Source organism: Bombus flavifrons, chromosome 9 (genome assembly GCF_040668555.2).
Source record: "Bombus flavifrons isolate JBK064 chromosome 9, iyBomFlav1_principal, whole genome shotgun sequence".
NCBI classification, from domain to species: domain Eukaryota; kingdom Metazoa; phylum Arthropoda; class Insecta; order Hymenoptera; family Apidae; genus Bombus; species Bombus flavifrons.
Genome location: NC_138450.1, coordinates 1265959 through 1284952, shown reverse-complemented (window position 1 = coordinate 1284952; position 18994 = coordinate 1265959). Strand labels below are relative to the sequence as shown.

The window sequence follows — 18994 nt, the reverse complement described above, 5'->3', positions numbered from 1 at the left end:
TAATTGTGTAATGAATAAATACAGAGATTAATACAATTTATGAGACTTTTTAGAAGCTTGAGGATTGTTAAAATTAGTCCTGTAAACAATTTTATTTAACTTGGCATTGTATTTCTTGAATTATCAAATGATCTTTCTTTTTATTATTTTATTATTATTATTATTATTATTGTTATTACTATTGATAAAGGAAAAAGAAACATTTTTTGATTGCACGTTGCCCACAGTGAATATCCGATAAATGACGTTTTCGTAATTAAATATAAAATGATTAATGCTATCGTTTGCTTTACGGTATTAATCAAAGCCTTAATCTTGTTGCAGGAAGTTGGTGCTCTTATATCTTTTTATATTGACAAACTCTGCAATAGCATAATGTTTCCACGTGTTTATGCACATTCTGATACATGTATATGGTAGATAGATCTTACCAAATAACGCAAATTTTCTCATAACGAACTTGAAATGTTGTCGAACATTACTATGTGTTTGACAGAAATAATATGAAAATATTACGTTTGTAGAAATATGAGAAAATCAAAGAACGTGTATATACATGTAATATTACGAACTTGCGGTAGGCATAAGAGAATTGCCATAACCCACGAACAATATACCATAATCGTGGATTTTTTGGAGATAACGTTATAATAATTAAGAGAATGACAAATTGCGTGATATCTATCAATTGCTATTGTTGTCAGAATGAATATGTTTAAATAAGGATCTAATGATTGTAAAAATTATATTATTTTACAAAATATTTTTCTTTTCTGAAATCTATCATTATTTTGAATTATTAAATTAAATATTGAATTAAATTGATAAACTTTTCGTAAATAGAAATATAATTTAAAAAATATTATCGTTTCTTTTTATTAACTTTTAGTTTAGAAAAAATGTAACAAAACTTTCAATAGTCCTATATTTCTGTTAACAACTATTTCTATTAAGTTGATTAATTAGCGGAAAGTAATATTCCATACAAGTTGCAGTAATATATCTACCAATATCTACCAATATGTTTAAATACTTTTAAATAATTGATCTCATACTTAATATATCAAAATATTCAGGTGAATTCATGCAACTACGTTTAAATGTTCAGATCGCCATGTTGTGACGTTTCAGATCATTATGTAGCCAGCTAATGAGCATGCTCGAGAATGTTTTGTATTTACGTTTTAGAGACAGTACGGCATGGAGTCGAAAGATAAAATTGCAAACATACGAGCAAAATTCAAGGATGTTCGAAAATTATTGGATGATCTTGAAAAACACAAAACGGAAAACGAACCGTATAAAATAAAATATCAGGCAATCGAAGTATTAAACTCGATGGAAGTAGATCTGACTAACATTTTGATAGATATGCCAGAGGAGGAAAAAGAAGAGGGGATAATAATGCTTGCTGTGGTACACTTAAATCTTGGTTTATTACATGCCGATACGGAAGAATTAAAAACAGGCGAAGAACAATTCATGAAATGTATAAAATTATTGAAAAAAAAAGAGCTAGAACCAGAAGCTGTTTTACCAGTATTAAGCGCTTTGAATCAGCTGGGTATTATATGGTCCCAATGGAATCAACCTACAAAAGCAAAAGACTTTTTAAATCAAGCAAAGAAAATCTACAATGACTTTATAGATACTAATAACTCATGTAGAGACCCCATTAATATGGCCCAGAATTTTGGCATTGAACAAGTTGAATGTGAACTAAGTCCTAAAGATGTGTTAGAGAAAGTTCATACTTTAACGTTATATTATTTAGCTCAGGTATATCGTTCCTTGAAAGATCATCGCCAGTCTGCAATATATTGTCACATGACCCTGTGCAGACAATTAGGTCAAAATGACATTATGCAAGATTTAGATTATATCGATTGGGCACTGAACGCAGCCACATTGTCGCAATACCTTATGGAAAATACTAGTTTTACTCAAGCAAGACATCATTTAGCAGCTGCAACTTACATATTACAAAAATATGAAAATATATTGGAAGAGAAAACTAAAAATAATGGAGAAAGCGAAGCACTTGCAGCTGAGTGGGAAAATTTTAATCACAGAAGTGCAGATGTTGCCAGATGTTGGGCCAAATATGGAATTTTGCTTCTGATGTTATCAAAAGAAAGACTTTTACACAAAACAGAATCAGAACAGAATAATGATCAGTTGAATAGGGATTCTTCAAAGATAATTGATGACCTAAGGTTCAATGTCCTAGAAAAAGAGATAGAGTCAATTGCTAATCAGATTACGGATAAATATTTATTAGATTTTGAAGATGCTAAATTAGTCTTTCTAAATGTTCAAAAATGGTTAGAGCAAGCTAAAACATATTATACTTTAGAAAATTATGCATCTGATCATACATCAATTATACAAGATATTTCTGCAACTTATAAATATTTGGCATTCTTTGAAGAGCATGAAGACAGACAAGCAAAAATGCACAAAAGGAGAATAGACATATTAGAAAATGTTATCAAAGAGTTAAACCCTCAGTATTACGAATCTGCTTGCAGACAAATTTGGATTGAATTAGGAGAAATATACTCTGATATTCTTGATATAAAACTTGACCGCTTACAATCGTCCGATGAAAAACCTGCACCGCAAGCGTTAACAAAAATTAATCATTTAACAAAAAATTCCATAAAGAATTTTCAAGCGTTTCTCGATTCCTTACATATTCGTAACTGTAGTTCTGATATACAAGAATTTCCTGATGAAATAATGCAACCAGCCTTATTTTCTTACTTCCAGCTTGGCAGATTGTACAATAAAATTATATCTCCTGACAAAAACATCCAATTACAAAATACGCAACAAAGTATTAATGCATATAGATTTATAATTGATTATTGTGAAAAATATCCTAAAGCAGCTGAGGTGATGAAAGTAGAATTAAATCTATGCAAAGAATTGGTAAATTTATCGGTACTTAAATCAAATCATTATCAATCAAAGTAAATATGTTACAAGAAGAAATAATTGTTAAATAAAGCTATATTTCATTGATGCACACATAATTTAATAAGCTGTTCAATTTAACATTATTTGCGTAAATTGTGAATTGCTTACAGAGCATTTTGATTCAATTCCACATCTCTTTCACCTCTATTGTTGTGATAAATTTTAATACTCCGTTTTCGTAATTGTAACAATTCCTTCATAATATCATGATAGAATGATAATATAAATACGAATGATATAAAAATGTAATGTACATGTATTTCATTTTTCTTTCAGATTAAAATTTATATTGCATATTTTAAACAATGAATGAAAAATTATAAATGAATAAATTTTGTTGCTAGTAAAGTTTCCTAGTTACTTTTAATTTATTTTCTTAACACGTAGATAAAAGGTATGCAAAAACAATCAATGTAATTATAAGACAATTTTGTATTTATTTCATATAATAAGAAATCATTTTTTCTCCACTTTTTTACTGGCACCAGTAGCCTTTACTTTCTTAACCTTTTTTTTCAATCTGTAAAACGCAACGGTTCTTATTTTGTTTCTGATCTGTCTTGCTTTTCTTAGTTTAAAGCGGTCAAAATCACTAAGTTCCAAACGCTGAAATTGAATAAAAATGTATCTTAGTTACTACGCAAAATGTAATTACATATGAGAACATATTCTTTATAAATTATTAAACCTACTTTCTTCTTAGCTTCAACCTTTCTTGCCCACATAGTCTGTTTCCAAAGGTCATTAATATTTGCAGCTTCCCATGCCTTACGTACAACACGGGTGGATCCAGTATATGGAAAACGTATACGGAATTTAGTTAAGTGGAGCTCATTTAATCTCATCTCAGAACGTGGGACATTTGAAGCAGGACCATCAACCAAAACCTAGAAACATAACTAAAGTTTAATATACAATGTTTATTATATCTATAAAAAGAAACGATTAAATATTTTGGCATCAGTTAAAGCATAATGACATCAATTAAATATCAGTCGGCAATTCCTATCAAGATATTGGATCATCATTATATTACTATTTAAAAAAACAAAAACCCAATTTTGTACAATATTAAATATTTCAATTTAACATTCAATAAAAGATATAACATATTTATAAAATTATCTTACCCGATTTTGATCGATGATGTCTACAATAGCAACGAGTTTACCCTTGTACGGGCCATCGCTCACATAAGCGACGCGACCAGATTCTACAAACCTTTGGAACGGCTATTGAACAAAGAAACAATCCCATTATTTTAATAATAATGAACAATTATCATATTACAGCTGAATTTTATATCAGTTATTGTCTGTATAGGTATAAACAATAATTTGCAACACACAAATACAACTACCATGTGGCCGAAAACTGTGATAGGTGTAAGGTTATATCAAATAATTTTTTATATTTCTTATACATTGTCAAAAATAAATAAATGTAAATTAAACTATATAATGTACGTAGAAGATTTTCTTATTAAAATAACACCCTTTATATATAAATACTATAAATTATACGTGCAATGCACGCCAAATTTAAAACCACACTTCACTTACCATGGTTTACCGGAAACGAAAGACCAATATAATCCATAACCGGATAAAGCATTGATGATATCAACTGTTGAAAGTAAGTTGTCTCTATTAAAATTGTCTTACAATAAAATTCCCTAGATGTAGCATAAGTAAACCCCAAATACATATTGGATATAGTTCCTAAACTTACAGCATTAAATCTCATTTTTGACTTTCATATATACTATGTAGTCGATATGTGATCGAGTCGGTATTGTACTACTTCAATTCCTAGGACACGAGATCTTATAATTTCGTTTGTGATGACATAATTCTTGTGCGAAATAAATATTTCTCATCACAAAATGTTTTATAGTTATATTTAAAAAGATACAAATATGGCTTTAACACAAGTTGATTCTACAGATTATACCACTAAATTTGATTGTATAGTAGAAAAACTACTTGTATTGACAAAAAGGAAGAAAAATAGTGAAACAAAGTTGATCAACAATTACCTTTATGATCTTAATAATCTTGATTATCGATATTTGACAAGTTTAAATAATGATGTAAGTTTAAACAAACAATTTAATTCATTGTAATTAATTTTTTTTAATATATAATGTTTATTAAAATATGTATCAAGTAATTTAGCTTATATTAGTTGATTGTTAGTTTAAATCAAAACAAAAACATAATATAAAAATTGCTGCTTTACTTTTCAATAACATTTTAGGCGGTACAATTGCTGATTGAACAATTATGTATTATCATTACGCCTGCAGAAACTGTTTTGATACAAAATTTTTGTAAACTATTAGTCAATATAGCTCAAAACAATATTGAGCTTCAAGAACAAACATTTATATATTGCAACGAATGGATTATAGAAGTTTTTAAATCTGCCTTACCAATTACGCATAATAATATGCTTTTAACCCTAAAAAGTTTATTAACAAATAAACAATTTGGTAATATTAATCATGTAGGTACAAATTTTTTAAAATCGTTTTATATCTATAAATGAAATATTACAAATGCATAATATTTAGAACAATACATATTATTTCAGTATTTGAAATTATTAATTGAAGATGATCAGTTACTAAAAAAGTATTTAAATCTATCTCATGTACAATGGTCTGAAATTCACTATAGTGCAATTAGTTGTTTAGAAGGAATTTTAATGAGCTATAATAGCACTTTCATAGCAAAAGAATTGATATATATCATTAAAGATATCACACTAGATATTGTTTCTTCTTCTTTATATTTAAATGACAATAAATATTATCATACGAAAGTGAGTAATAAATATGGAATAAAAATTAAACTGTGTAGTTTTCATTATCATTATTGATAAATTAAATTTTTAGATATTATGTTCGTGCTTACATATTCTGCAAATAATAACAGTTAATGAAATGTTGCCACATTCCATTGATTTCATGGGAGAAATTTTGGGAGTAGTGCAAGCATTTTTATTTTATGGTCTCAAGGACTATCCTCCCATAAAACCACAGCTACTTCGTCCTGCAGTAATGAATCTTCCAGAACGAATTCATATAATTCCTAAATGTAAGAATTTGAAGAATCATAAAGCAAAAGTAAGAAAACTACCAATTAAAAAGGTTGGTACTGAAGTAAAAAATAACACTGTACCAGAATGCAAAGGAGTTAGCTTATATTCAAGTGATTCTGATACCTCAGATACTGAAAGTAATAATTCTGTCTTTATGGATTCTAAAGTAAGATTAGAATCTGTACGGTTACTGCAGGTACTCGTTGAAAATTCACCAAGTCGTGAAATATTTGGATTTTGGCCACAAATTGTTGCCACTGGATCACGAAACAATGCTAGAGTATTGACTAGAAGCATTTTAAAGGAATGTGTATCTAAAGTGAAGCAACATATGCTAAGCACACTAACAGAATTATTGATAGATGCTAAACCTTTTCTAATGCATGCAGAAGATGTTCATCATACATCTTTTATTACCTTTTTTGGCACAGTATGCCTAATGATAAAAGAATTGCATTTCACATTATGTTTGATTTTAAATGGTGAAACAAATGTAGCTGTTTTAACTCATGGTTTAAAATGTGCTGCTGCTTTAGTTCAAGGCACACCATATACACGTTTGAAAACAGGACTTGCTACAAAATTAATGAGAAATTGTAGACCATACATATTTCACAAAGGTATTTCTATTGTTAATATACCTTCTTATTCAAAAATAAAATTTTATATTTATTATGTCTTACATAGATCCAACAGTTCGTGTTGCTGCACTGTCAGTTTTTGAAGCTATTGCTTCCTGTGATCCAATAACCCCAGAAATATTTGAAATACTCGTAAAGCAATCTGCTGTAAACATAGCATCAGATCAACCTGTGAATATTTCAGTTAGTGACAATACAGAAGAAGATGAAGAAGGAGAAGAAGAGATAGATATTGAAGATCTAAAAAGTAATTTGATAAATGAATACAATAATGAATTATTCAAAGAAACAAATATTTGTTTTTTAATTCATGTTTGTTTGGAAAATATATCAAATAAGGTATACTTACATTTTAAGTTAAAATTTTACATGAATGATATAAAAAGCATAGAATTTTTTTGAAAATAAATAATCATGTATCCAATTATTTAGACAATGAGTACACCTGTTCGTCTTCAATCACTAAAATTAATTGGTAGAATGGCATTTAGTACTGGAAGTCTTGTGTTTCCACATACAGAGTTAATTACAATGACTTTAGTAGGAATCATACAAGATTCTGAAACACAAATAATCTTACACTCTTGTCGGGCTCTAGAAATTATGGCTGGTTGTCTCATGAATATTGATTCAGAGGATAAAAATGTTTCAATATTTTGGAATATTATATTTGATCCTATAACGTCCCTTCTTCAACATCCACAAACAATAATAAGAGAAGCTGCATGCGATTGTCTAGGCAGTATTAATTCTATTATATTTGCCCAACTTCAAGTGAGTATTTATATAAAAATTGTATTATTAAAATTTATTATACATACACATTTCATATAAACTTTTTTTTAGAGACAGAAAGCAGTTCTAATCATTACAATATTATTTGGCGCAGTGCATGATAAAGAAAGTGCTGTAAGAGCTGCTGGATTGCGAGCATTAGGAATGTTAGTCACATTACCTGCATTGAAAGAAGAAACTGGATTTTTAATGGATTTAGCTGATATAGTTTGTTTATCTGCTGATGATAAAAATCTTGGCGTTCGTATTAAGGGAGCCTGGGCATTAGCTAATTTATGCAATTGCCTCTCTAAAGAAACGTTAGTTATAAACATATTAAATAGTTAATTAATATCTTTTATATTTGCTTACAACTTAATTTTTTCTGTCAAAATAAAAAATCTGTCCTTGTAGAAATCACGAAGAAGTAGAACCTATTCCTTTGGAAATGTTATTACCACAAATTTATCAAGTCAGTATTAAAGCATCTAAGGACAATGATAAAGTAAAGTGCAATGCTGTTCGGGCTCTTGGAAGTATTTTGTACTTATGTCCTAACAAACACATACTGAAAGACACATCATCAGGATTAGAGGCTCTTATAAATTGTGCTACTGTAGGAAATGATATGAAGGTACATAAATTAAAAAATTGTTATTGCATCAATAACTCTTTTATTGCATTATTAACTGTTATGTTAATTAAAGGTTCGTTGGAATGCATGTCGAGCTCTGGGATTAGTTTTAAGTAACAATCCAGATAATATATTACAACCTTCTTGGCGGGTATGTAATGAACAGAATGTAAATTCTTTAATTTTTTTATCATAATCAATACAATTTTATTGATTTAGTAGGATCAGGTGTTTCCTGTATTGTGTAACTTGATTTGCGATAGTCCGAATTTCAAAGTGCGTACTAACGCAGCGTGGGCATTATATTCCTGTAACTCATACGGAAAGTATATTATAACTTTATGGAAGAGTCTTATCTTAGCATTTGAAAATTCTCAGCATGTACCAAGTTACATCGAATATCCTCACCGTGACGCTCTTATTCAACAGGTAATTAAATATAAAATTATAGGTAATTACTAAATATTAAATAATATTAAATACTAAATAAATTCTAGCATAGTTCATTAAACATTAGTCTGTCAATATCTTCAATATATGTTTTTAGTTATGCCTTACTCTTAGTCATGTGGCTACTTGTACAGAAGTGTCAGATTTGCAAAATCTTTGGACAGAAATAAGCGAACATGTAGATGATGTTTCGAACTATGTGAAACAGTTTCAGGTATGATTTTAATATATGAATCAATAAAAAATTAAATTGTACAGAATCAATATCTAAATATTATTATATCATTTTTGCAACCTTTCTATATTTTAGGAGATCATTGTGCCTGAAAAAATGGGAGATTTAATAAAGGCAAAATCTCAATTAGAAAAATATATGAGAAGTGCTTCCTTATTAGAAGAACGAAAGATTGCTCAAGTCTTAGCAAGTATTTTTGAAAGAACTAAGAGATATGACAATCTAGATAGTGTTGTCTTAACTTAACAATTAACAAAATAATAAATTAATTGTATATTAATAATACATATTCATGTGCATCCAACATTTGAAATTCTAACAATAATTGTGCCGAAACATACATACATGTTTATTTACACAATATATAAACATATACGTAAGTATATAAGCATGTATGTATATGAACGTGTAAAGATGTACAGAATATTAAAGCGCAGACTAAATTTATTTAACAAATATGTTCTTCGAATTTTTTTAAAAATAAAATTTATATGTATAATAATATATATATATATTATTTTTATTACATGGCGTCTTAATTTAAATCTTATTTATCTTTGCTAAGAAACTGAATTGTTTATATTTACACATATTTCCTGCAACATTAACTTCATTCTTATTTATGTATTTACAGAAGTATTCGATTGTTTAGACTGATTCTCATCTAAATTTATAGAACTTGCATCTTTAACTTCATTATTAGATATATTTTGGACCTCATTATCATTTTTATCTCCTGTCTCTTCTTCATCTAAACTTTCTTCATCTGAATCAGCATTTGAACTTTTGTTATGCTGTTCTACATTTCCAGTCTTCATCTTTTTCTTTTGTTTCCATTTCTGTTTTTTCTTTAATCTTTTTGCTCTTTTCTTTGCAGTTATTTCCTCAGCTATTCTTTTATTTTCTTCAATCTTTCTATGGTATTCTTCATCTAAAAGTTCCTAGTGAAAACATTACAAACATATAACAAAATTATAAAAGTTAATAATGTAAAGCAAGTAAATTATGAAAATAGCTTCAGTTACATAAATTTACATTTTATAATTATTTCTATTTTACCTTGTGACCTTTTTCTTGAATAAATTTTTGCCTTGCATATTCTTTACGCCTTAAATGTCTGTATACGTGAAATTCTCCACTACCAGCACCAGCACTGCTACCCATTACATTACGAACAAATTCTGGTACTGTAGGTGTACTTTTAGCTTTAGGCCGTTCTGGTAATATGATAGGCTTTTCCTATTACAATAAATAAACATTTTATGATGATAATCTAGATATCCTATATACATCTAATCTTTCTTTCCTAATCTTTCTTTCCTAATCTTCCTAGGCATCCTACATATGAAATAATAAAATATTTCTGACACCCACGTTTTTAATATTCGTTAGGAATTAAAGAAAAAAGACAACTAAGATTGATTTTTAAATATTTCGACATATTTACCGGATTTTTCATTAATTTTTGAAGTTTTAAGCGTTGCAAATCAATTGCCGTCTTTGCAACAACAGGTTTTTCTTCTTCTTTTTCTTTATTTTCTGACATTATAATATATTTCCAAAAAAAAGAATTTTAATTCAATCAATTTTAAACTAATTCACAATTCTTCTCAAATGGTAACAGAGAGAGGTTATGTACATGATAATAAAAGTGAAATATGCAGAAAACAAAATCGATTTAATTACATCGATTCCAGATATACACAAATTTAAAAGTATAATCGTATAATTAGTCTTATAAGAAAAACTTTAAATCATAAATATATGTATTAAAAAATATTTAAAAAAATGTTAGATATTTTTGTATATTTATATCTTTGATATATGTGCTACAGTACATTATATTTTTAATAATGCTTCCAACTTTCTTTATAATTTTATTTTTATTACAATTTTTATTATAAATGTTAACTTTCGTACTTTATTTATTAAATTTTGTTCGCTATATTTTTATATATGATTCTAAAAAATGTTAAGTGCTACTTTTTAATAATTACATGTACACATATAAATCACATATTTTATTTAAAGTAAAGTTTATCTTCTTAAGATTTAACTACCTATAATTAATAATTTTTATTATATTTATTTTGGCAAAATTTTATGAACTTTCCATTATGATATATTCTTATATATTACGTAAATGATATGTTATATATTGTTATACTGAAAATACTTGTTATAAAAAAAGTAAAAATGTTTAACAAAATTTTTAGCTGTGACTACAGGAAAATTAAATTATTTTCTTTAGTGAAATTTTTCTCTTAGTGACAGTAGTAATATGTTACCAATAATTCTGAAGCGATCCAGTTGGTAGCAGTAATAGTAGCAGAAGGCTTTCAATATTGACGCACATTGACGCTTATCAAGAATCCTATAATCGCCGAAAACTGAAAAAAGATCTGCTGTCAAATTCGAAGTAATTTTCACAAAATAAAGCATATTATTATATATCTTAGGAACAATGTCAGAAACCGTAATAGATGAAAGGTAATTTTTGAGCAAGGTCTTATAGTAAATGTATTTTCAATGAATATTCCATTTTTTTTATTATATATTAAACTATTTTATAGAGTAACTGACGAAATTGAAGCACTAAAAGCGATATTGCTTGATGATGAATTAAATATAAAAGAAAATGACAGGTAGGTTTTTTTAGGGAATGTAATGTTTGTAACCTAATAAATGAACTAAATCAATTGTCATTTTGAGACTTTCAATCATTATAAATTATAGGTAATGTACCATTAGAAAATGTTATTTATGATTTAAATATTTGTTCCATTAACAAAGCATATTAAATTTAATATTTAAATATGTACTTATATAGGAAAGGAAGGAATTTTAACAGTAAAGTAAAGTAATATAGAAAATATAAATAATATAAAAGAATATAATATAAGAATATTTATCTTCATACAAATGTATGAATTTGGAGGCTTAACAGATATTCCTTAATAACACTGTCAATGTTATAATTTTATACAATATCATATATTAATTATATTAGTTATTATTTATTAGAAGTATTTTTAATTTTATACATATATATATATATTTTTTTTAATTATATATATTATAAATTCTCATTGAACCACAAACTAACTGATATTAGAGAATTTAGAAATTTATGTATTGTGAAAAATCAATGTTTTTTCAGAGGTGAACCAGAATGTATTGAAACTGTGTTATTTCCCTCAACTGGTGAAGATTCACAGTCTCAATATGTTTGTGTAACACTGATTGTTCAGTTACCTGTGGGATATCCTGATATATCACCTACTATTAGTCTCAGAAATCCCAGAGGTTTAGATGAAAATACAGTGAGGCTTATGCAATCAGATGCAGAAGCAAAATGTAAGGATTACATAGGTCAACCAGTTATGTTTGAACTCATTGAGGTATGTATCACATATTAGAAAGTGTTCTGTAAATAATAAAATATGTTGAAGTATACATTGAGCTTATGTAAAATGTATGTACAAGAGTTATATTTAAATTTTATTATATTGCTATTCAATTTATATCAGAGTTACTTCAGGATTTTGTAGTGTTTCATTTATTATTTCCTTTAGATATTATTATGTTATGTTTTATTATTGTGCTTTTGTAACTATTATTTTATTGGCTATATGCTATGTTTTGTATCTATGCGATATTATTACAACAGTTAATAAGAGAACACCTTACAAGAAGTAATCTTCCAACGGATCAGTGTGCCATATGTTTGTATGGTTTTCGGGAAGGAGATGAATTTACAAAAACTGAATGTTATCATTATTTTCATTCACATTGTTTAGCAGCACATGTTGCTGCTGCAGAACGATATTATAGAGAAGAACAAGAAAAATTGCCACAATGGCAACAAGATGCAACAAATAAATTCCAGGTATACTAATATGTAGTTATGAATATAGAACTAAAAAAATTTGTGACAGTCCTAGTTACCATTAAACATAACATATTGTTTCAGGCCATATGCCCTGTGTGTAGAGAATCCATCAATTGCGATGTAGAAAGCCTATGGTCTGCTCCACCTCCAATTGATGTTGAAGCTGCTATTGATTTTTCAGTAACTGCAGAGCTGAGAGAATTACAAAAACAAATGGCAGCATTATTCTTAAGGCAACAACGGAGGGGTGGTATAATTGACTTAGAAGCCGAAGGTGTGAAAACATTGGTTAGAACAGAAGATGAGCCAGGTGCTACTACTGAAGGACCCAACCCTCCGGGAACCAGTTTAAATGCATATTCAAATCAAAATATGCAACCTGTTGATCATATGGTATGTTTATATGTTAAAAATAATGATAAAGATTGTATTGACAAACTAGATAATAATTATAAAAAACTATTACATAAATTTTTTACTTGTTAATGAAAAAATATATAATTGATAATATGTATCTAAAGATTCTAATATTTATAATTTACATTTTTTGTTTTTTTAATTTTAATACCTTAATAATAAAATATTTCCTTCAGCAAATGCCACAATCAAAACAGTCCTCACAGACACAAAATCATGCTCACTATCAATCAAGGCAACTACATCATAATTACCAAGGTCATAATAACCATGGCCATCGAAACAGAGGTCGTGGACGAACTCATTATCGTCGTCAATTTGACAGAGTTAGGCACACGGAATCTACTCCCAGATGACAATGGGTTCGAGATAAATTATTTACTGTCTGGTCTTCTATTTTGCTAAGTGTATACAATAATATGAACAGCATTAGTAGCATAATTGTGTATGTATTATATAATAACTGTTTAATTTCAAATCACTTTTACGTACTAAAATTATAGGTTTCATTGTTCGGCAACATTCCCGTTATAGCGGTGTATAAAATGGGATATGTTGAGACTTCCAATCCATTGAGACTCCTGAAGCCATGGTGCTCTTTTAAACGATCTACAATCGTACAAAAGTTAGTTCTTTTTTTAAATATAAATATGTATACAGAGCTGTAAGTACTGTAGCATATTACAAACAAGCAAAAGGAAGAAAAGATACCCAATCAAAATGTTATACTAAAAATATTTTATACCAGTCATTTAAAATTTAGCAGTCTCGGAGTATAAAAATAACATGTATCACTTTCAAATTAATCATTTTTACATAAATTTCATAACTTACAATACTCATTTATTAAAATTTATTAATATAAAAATTTATTAATAATATAGATTGTACTATATAACAGAGCAGACATGGATCAGTGTTTAAAGAAATACCTGTTCATTCCTTTTAAAGGAATCGAAAATTTCACTTTTGCTCTATGCATATATTCAGAAGCAATGTAAATCTTTAGAAAAAGTATGTAATGCTATTATATATCAAGTTTAACATGTGAAATATACCTTTCTCTCAAGAGTTGAGAACTTTGGTTTAATGTATAAATCAACCACTACTTCTGAAAGAACACTATTCAAAAAATAATGTGAACAACGCAAAATGTTTTCTGCAGTCATGTAGTATATATATTGAAAAAATGTAAGTCTTTGATTTTTGTAATTTATTTGTATTTTGTTTTCTTCATTTTATTTTTAAACATCTTGTTAAAAAAGAGATTTATTGTAAATATTTTTTTGTTGGGTGCAAAAGTAGGTTTTGTTAATATGTAAAAATCTTCCTTGTAATTGTGATATTTGAAAAAGAGTAATAACATAAAATAGGACAAAATTTTAAAGAATGAAAACATTAGATCATTCCAATTCAAATAAATTAAGATATTAATTTTATTATAATAATGTAAATTCTTCTTTATAGCAATGGTACATTTGACATTAGTTATATATTGTTAAGGTAATTATGATCTCTAAAAATAGAATAGAAAATGCTTTTATAAACGACAAAATGTTTCAGCACATGTAAAATTACGTAAAAAAGATTAATTATTTTTATTCTTTTTTAAACAAAATATAACATAAAACAATAATATTATGCATTTTTTGTAAATTATATTTTAAATAATATAAAGTAATATACTGTAAATCAATATAAAATACCTTTATTTTCACTTTGTCTCAACAAAAATGAACAAAGAACTGTCTGATTGAAAATTGTAATGAAATCTATATACCATATAGCTATTTGTTTTTTATATTATATTTTGTATATATTAAAATACTTTACCTAGTTCAATATGAGTGTAATTGGAATAATACAGAAAGTTTCTTCTAAATCTTTAATTTTCATTACAACAAAATTTTTATTATATGAAATAAAGAAGTAAATATTTTTGTATCTTCTTGTTGAACTTACATTCTTTTAAAAAGGATGAAAATGAATGAATTAAATGTATTTCTAAAATCAGATTGAAAGAATAATATTTCTTTATTTTTAAACTTATTTTGTATAATATTTATTTATACATACATGTACCAAAGAACTTATATTTAGTTCAATACATTCAAAGTAAAACTTTGTTGTTTTCTTTATATCGATACTATATTTACCTGTGATATTTTTAAGAGAAGAAAAGTGTAATTCAATTTTCAGTACGCTTATTTTATAAATATGTATGTACATAACTTTTTATGCCAAAAATTAAAAATTGGAAGTTCAGTATGTATTTATAACTATAGAATCTTTGTAATCTTGATATATGTTTCTTACAAATGTAATAAAAATATTCAATGAAAAAATCTTTTATATATAAATTGCACTAATATTAAGCAAATATTAAATGCAATAAACAAAAAAATTTTCCATGAATAAAATTTTAATGTATGACTAATTAAAAATGAATTGAATTATAATATAATAATATTTATAGTGTTTTCGAAATAATTAATGCAAAATATGTTACAAACAGCTTAATAAAAGACTTAATAAAACATTCAATTCTTGTTCTATAAAATCCTATATTTCATATATTTGTCTTAAGTATAGTCTTCTATTATTGACCCTTTATTTATTTTATTATTTCTGAAATCTATAATTTTCCATATTATTATTGCTTAGTTGCAAAGTTAATAGCTTCTAAAACTTCTGATAAAATCCTAAGACTTCATTGGATATTGGAATTTCTATTTCATTAATCCAATGTCACTGCATTAGAACAAAGCACATTATTTACATAAAATTTTTATTTTCCCATGTTATATACCGTATCATAAATGTTGCCAAAATAGTAATTTTCACTTTTTCTACTTAAAAAAAGTCACTTCATTATAATTCTTATTTATCAAGAAAAAGGTATGTAAAAAGTATTTTAAAAATATCTGTGAAGTGATTATATATATATTTATCATAAAAAAATATATATAACATTTATAATAGATATTACTTATAAATGAAAGGAATCAATGTTTATAAAATAGAATCTATGACTCTTTTATTACATTCATTTTATAAAAATTAGCAGATAGGATATATTGTAAAAGTAACAATATAATAATTTAGCGATATGTATGTAATATTAATACATTCATATCTTTGTTTCAATCTTGAGTTAATGTAATTTAGTAACAAATAAAAATAATTCTTTTTTTATTCTATTTTGTATTTAAAATTGTGCATAGCATTTTTATCTTGATTAGGAATGTATAAATTGTTAGTTTTGAAAAAAATTTATACAAATAAATGTTCAACTTAGGATGCTTATAACAATCAAATTATAAAATTAATAATAAGTTAGTATATTTACAATTAATTTATAATCAATATTATGAATACCAGTCATTGGATATGTAATAAAATCATAAATGATTGAAAATAATTTAATACTATGTAGTATATTGTTCCTTTAGTTTATTGAGTTTTAATTTTAACTGTTCAAGTTCTGTTTGTACTGGTTTATAAAAGTCCTTACATTGCAGCAAAATATTGGAAGCTGCATCTAATAATACTGGACTGATAGATTTTGGTGAGGGAATGTCTATAGAAACAGAACTAACAATACTGTTGTCACCATATCCTTCATCAATACTTTCATCCGAAGTTTTTGCTAGTGCCTTCAATTGATCTTTTAAATCCTGTAGGATAAAACCAGTTTTAATACTAAATCTCTTGATAAAAATAAAAAGATTATGAATGAACAATTAATATTTATGTTAAAAAGTTAATGTAAAAAATTACTTTATTTCTCATTAAAACCTGTTTTAGGCATTCATGTAAAGAAACTTCCATTTTGTTTTTCTGAAACAGAATAGTTATAAGATAATTATAAGTAATCCCTCCATAATAAAGTCTTCTACTCTTATATATACATTATAAAATAACATTCTATACCATAGTGGTTAAATGTCCCTTTATTTGAATTCCATGAAGTTTATTTTCTAAACTTTTAACTTTTCGTTTTTCTTGTCTAAGTTTCCTGATTAAAGCAGTGTTAGCTTCATATGATAATGTTTTTAAACGTTTATTTTCATTTATTACATCTTGCATTGAATTCAATTTTTCCTCTGCTTCTATATTTTTTGATTTTAAAAGTTTATACTGTGCAATCATTTTAGTTAACTGTAATCGCAACTGAAAGATTGCATCTTCTATCTGACTTTGTTCCTGTTTAGAAGACAGCAGAGTAGTCTGTAATGCTTCATTCTCAGATTTTAACTTTTGAATTTCAAGTTGCGTTTTACGCAATGTATCAGCTGTTTGATTTTTCTCAGTTTCACATTTCTGTATATTTTCTTCCATAGTTGTAATTAATATACGTTGCTTAGCCAAAGCATTTTCCATCAATGCTTTGGAAACTTCATTACCTAAAAGTCGTTTTTCTAATGTTTTTAACTCTGCTTTTGTATCTCTTAATTCATCTTCTGTTAATTCTAACTTTGTGGAGACATCTGGAGAACTTGATGTATTGATATCTAATGATTCTAAAATACTGTTTGATTGATTTTGTGTCTTTAAGTTTTGTACCTCATATTCTAAATCTTGCTTTTCTTTTCTATGTTTTTGAAGAAGTTCTGTATAATCTATGTTTAATTGCTTATATCTAGCATTTATGTTTGCTATTGTTTGCTGTCTTTGCTGCAAAATTCCTTGATAAGTATCAATTTCTAATTGTAAAGTTTTCTTGCTTGCTTGTAGACCATGTACTTGAGATTGATACCATTTAACAGATGCTTCTGATGCATCTAAATGATTTTTTACATCTGTTAGAGTATTTTGTAATTTTTGTTTTTCCTGAACTACTAACTGCATTTCTACATACAATTCTGTGATTTTTCCTTTAAGCCCTTCATTAGCAGCAATTCTGGCATTGAGTTCAATACGCATATTTTCTAAATCTATTCGAAGTCGCTCATTTTCTAGTTCTAATAATGCAACACGTTTTGATAATTCTATATTTGAAACATCTGGTGTTGATAAGTGTCTAATATGAAATTCATCGGTCATCAATTGCAGAGAATCTGTTGATGTAACAGAATCTAACTCTCCTTTAAATGAATCAGATAAATTGTCCATTATTCCAAATTATACCGTAATTTAATGTGAATAGTGTATTTTTTCTAAGTTTTCTCTCATTAAATGCAACATATTATGAGTAGGTTGTAATTTAATTTTATAATCGAAATATACTAGTCCAGCACTGTTAACTTTGGAACATCTCGTATTTTGATAAAATATATATATCATACATACTTCATTTTGCGAAAGTATTTGGTATTCTTTTTATGATTATATTAGTAAATATGAAGAATACTGAACATGACATATGTTAATTGTAGACTATGTATATTTGTATATATATGTCTAAATGTCACTTCATATTATATTTATATAAGAATACGACTACATACGTGTATAGTACACATGCAAATATATCCTTTACTTAAATACTTATCATCAAATATAGATATCTCAAAATTTATACAATTTGTGGAAAGAGCATAAGTACTTCATGAGAATGAACTTTATGATGGAAAATTATGATATTATAATATTGTTGTTAGAAATTGAATCTAAAAAGTAGTATCAACTATATATGCTTTTTAATTTTAGACTCTCTAAAAGTCCACAATAATATTATAATAAAAATAATTAAAAAATCACAGAAGGTAACCTATCGATTGTACAAGTGAAGATATATTAAGGCCGATTAAGATTATTCATATCATGGCGCTAGTATCGTTTTAGAGACAATTTCACAGAGACGATAATCTCAGTACTCAGTAGCGCGCATGGTCATTCAACGTCTTTGGATTAAGGGTGGG

The 18994-nt window shown here is 26.8% G+C and overlaps 7 protein-coding genes across 14 annotated transcripts; 3 read left to right on the top strand and 4 right to left on the bottom strand.

The window, feature by feature from the left end:
- Positions 1 to 27: 27 nt before the first annotated feature.
- On the bottom strand, positions 28 to 1158 carry LOC138183229 (arg8-vasotocin receptor). Its single transcript, XM_081833751.1, is given in 6 exon segments — positions 28 to 79; positions 217 to 312; positions 314 to 481; positions 517 to 783; positions 970 to 1013; positions 1114 to 1158. Coding segments are annotated over 6 exon segments (672 nt in total).
- A 7-nt stretch (positions 1159 to 1165) lies between these two features.
- Positions 1166 to 3571, top strand: LOC138183378 (KIF-binding protein). Its single transcript, XM_069120216.1, has one exon. The coding sequence runs from the start codon at positions 1201 to 1203 to the stop codon at positions 2977 to 2979; it is 1779 nt and encodes a 592-aa protein (XP_068976317.1). The 5' UTR covers positions 1166 to 1200; the 3' UTR covers positions 2980 to 3571.
- RpL14 (ribosomal protein L14) lies at positions 3399 to 4637 on the bottom strand. 2 transcript variants are annotated; one of them, XM_069120262.1, is made up of 4 exons: positions 4545 to 4637; positions 4113 to 4214; positions 3675 to 3869; positions 3399 to 3588 (listed from the first exon to the last, which is right to left on the bottom strand). In XM_069120262.1, the coding sequence occupies exons 1-4, from the start codon at positions 4545 to 4547 to the stop codon at positions 3439 to 3441; spliced, it is 450 nt and encodes a 149-aa protein (XP_068976363.1). In that variant the 5' UTR covers positions 4548 to 4637; the 3' UTR covers positions 3399 to 3438. The 2 variants fall into 2 exon arrangements, with proteins under 2 accessions (XP_068976363.1, XP_068976364.1); XM_069120263.1 differs by lacking the exon at positions 4545 to 4637 and adding an exon at positions 4343 to 4364.
- Positions 4638 to 4722: 85 nt separating this feature from the next.
- On the top strand, positions 4723 to 9327 carry LOC138183374 (HEAT repeat-containing protein 6). Of its 3 annotated transcripts, XM_069120209.1 has the most exons (13): positions 4725 to 5074; positions 5242 to 5490; positions 5578 to 5808; positions 5882 to 6136; positions 6284 to 6707; positions 6775 to 7067; positions 7161 to 7502; positions 7575 to 7822; positions 7917 to 8136; positions 8210 to 8287; positions 8359 to 8565; positions 8684 to 8800; positions 8897 to 9327. In XM_069120209.1, exons 1-13 carry the CDS (start codon positions 4901 to 4903, stop codon positions 9065 to 9067), a joined length of 3009 nt encoding a protein of 1002 aa, XP_068976310.1. In that variant the 5' UTR covers positions 4725 to 4900; the 3' UTR covers positions 9068 to 9327. The 3 variants fall into 3 exon arrangements, with proteins under 3 accessions (XP_068976311.1, XP_068976310.1, XP_068976309.1); XM_069120208.1 differs by having other exon boundaries at positions 5882 to 6707; XM_069120210.1 differs by lacking the exons at positions 8684 to 8800; positions 8897 to 9327 and having other exon boundaries at positions 4723 to 5074; positions 5882 to 6707; positions 8356 to 8393.
- On the bottom strand, positions 8787 to 10477 carry LOC138183396 (PRKR-interacting protein 1 homolog). Its single transcript, XM_069120260.1, has 3 exons — positions 10269 to 10477; positions 9881 to 10060; positions 8787 to 9762 (listed from the first exon to the last, which is right to left on the bottom strand). The coding sequence occupies exons 1-3, from the start codon at positions 10365 to 10367 to the stop codon at positions 9442 to 9444; spliced, it is 600 nt and encodes a 199-aa protein (XP_068976361.1). The 5' UTR covers positions 10368 to 10477; the 3' UTR covers positions 8787 to 9441.
- A 643-nt stretch (positions 10478 to 11120) lies between these two features.
- Positions 11121 to 14882, top strand: LOC138183392 (E3 ubiquitin-protein ligase RNF25). Of its 5 annotated transcripts, XR_011174051.1 has the most exons (8): positions 11121 to 11311; positions 11395 to 11466; positions 11982 to 12222; positions 12492 to 12710; positions 12795 to 13106; positions 13307 to 13492; positions 13634 to 13755; positions 14015 to 14880. XR_011174051.1 is itself a non-coding variant. In XM_069120256.1 (7 exons), the coding sequence occupies exons 1-6, from the start codon at positions 11286 to 11288 to the stop codon at positions 13484 to 13486; spliced, it is 1050 nt and encodes a 349-aa protein (XP_068976357.1). In that variant the 5' UTR covers positions 11121 to 11285; the 3' UTR covers positions 13487 to 13492; positions 13634 to 14882. The 5 variants fall into 5 exon arrangements, 2 of the variants coding, with proteins under 2 accessions (XP_068976357.1, XP_068976356.1); XR_011174049.1 differs by having other exon boundaries at positions 13307 to 13575; positions 13634 to 14878; XR_011174050.1 differs by having other exon boundaries at positions 13307 to 13755; positions 14015 to 14878.
- Positions 14883 to 16278: 1396 nt separating this feature from the next.
- Positions 16279 to 18948, bottom strand: LOC138183384 (uncharacterized protein MCAP_0864). Its single transcript, XM_069120235.1, has 3 exons — positions 17064 to 18948; positions 16911 to 16970; positions 16279 to 16807 (listed from the first exon to the last, which is right to left on the bottom strand). Exons 1-3 carry the CDS (start codon positions 18243 to 18245, stop codon positions 16559 to 16561), a joined length of 1491 nt encoding a protein of 496 aa, XP_068976336.1. The 5' UTR covers positions 18246 to 18948; the 3' UTR covers positions 16279 to 16558.
- Between the last annotated feature and the right edge of the window lie 46 nt (positions 18949 to 18994).

What these genes read in the sequence shown, in the direction of transcription:
- LOC138183378 (XM_069120216.1), top strand. Translation starts at nt 1,201, where the DNA reads ATGGAGTCGAAAGATAAAATTGCAAACATACGAGCAAAATTCAAGGAT.
- RpL14 (XM_069120262.1), bottom strand. An exon ending in ACATCATCGATCAAAATCGG is followed by an intron (nt 3,870 to 4,112) that starts GTAAGATAATTT and finishes TTATGTTTCTAG; the next exon opens with GTTTTGGTTGATGGTCCTGC. An exon ending in AGGTTGAAGCTAAGAAGAAA is followed by an intron (nt 3,589 to 3,674) that starts GTAGGTTTAATA and finishes ATTCAATTTCAG; the next exon opens with CGTTTGGAACTTAGTGATTT.
- LOC138183374 (XM_069120208.1), top strand. Translation starts at nt 4,901, where the DNA reads ATGGCTTTAACACAAGTTGATTCTACAGATTATACCACTAAATTTGAT. An exon ending in ACCATACATATTTCACAAAG is followed by an intron (nt 6,708 to 6,774) that starts GTATTTCTATTG and finishes TGTCTTACATAG; the next exon opens with ATCCAACAGTTCGTGTTGCT. An exon ending in GTGACGCTCTTATTCAACAG is followed by an intron (nt 8,566 to 8,683) that starts GTAATTAAATAT and finishes ATATGTTTTTAG; the next exon opens with TTATGCCTTACTCTTAGTCA.
- LOC138183396 (XM_069120260.1), bottom strand. Translation starts at nt 10,367, where the DNA reads ATGTCAGAAAATAAAGAAAAAGAAGAAGAAAAACCTGTTGTTGCAAAG. An exon ending in AAAAATTAATGAAAAATCCG is followed by an intron (nt 10,061 to 10,268) that starts GTAAATATGTCG and finishes TTATTGTAATAG; the next exon opens with GAAAAGCCTATCATATTACC. An exon ending in TTCAAGAAAAAGGTCACAAG is followed by an intron (nt 9,763 to 9,880) that starts GTAAAATAGAAA and finishes TGTTTTCACTAG; the next exon opens with GAACTTTTAGATGAAGAATA.
- LOC138183392 (XM_069120256.1), top strand. Translation starts at nt 11,286, where the DNA reads ATGTCAGAAACCGTAATAGATGAAAG. An exon ending in AATATAAAAGAAAATGACAG is followed by an intron (nt 11,467 to 11,981) that starts GTAGGTTTTTTT and finishes ATGTTTTTTCAG; the next exon opens with AGGTGAACCAGAATGTATTG. An exon ending in TTATGTTTGAACTCATTGAG is followed by an intron (nt 12,223 to 12,491) that starts GTATGTATCACA and finishes TTATTACAACAG; the next exon opens with TTAATAAGAGAACACCTTAC.
- LOC138183384 (XM_069120235.1), bottom strand. Translation starts at nt 18,245, where the DNA reads ATGGACAATTTATCTGATTCATTTAAAGGAGAGTTAGATTCTGTTACA. An exon ending in AGGGACATTTAACCACTATG is followed by an intron (nt 16,971 to 17,063) that starts GTATAGAATGTT and finishes ATTCTGTTTCAG; the next exon opens with AAAAACAAAATGGAAGTTTC. An exon ending in AGGTTTTAATGAGAAATAAA is followed by an intron (nt 16,808 to 16,910) that starts GTAATTTTTTAC and finishes TTTATCCTACAG; the next exon opens with GATTTAAAAGATCAATTGAA.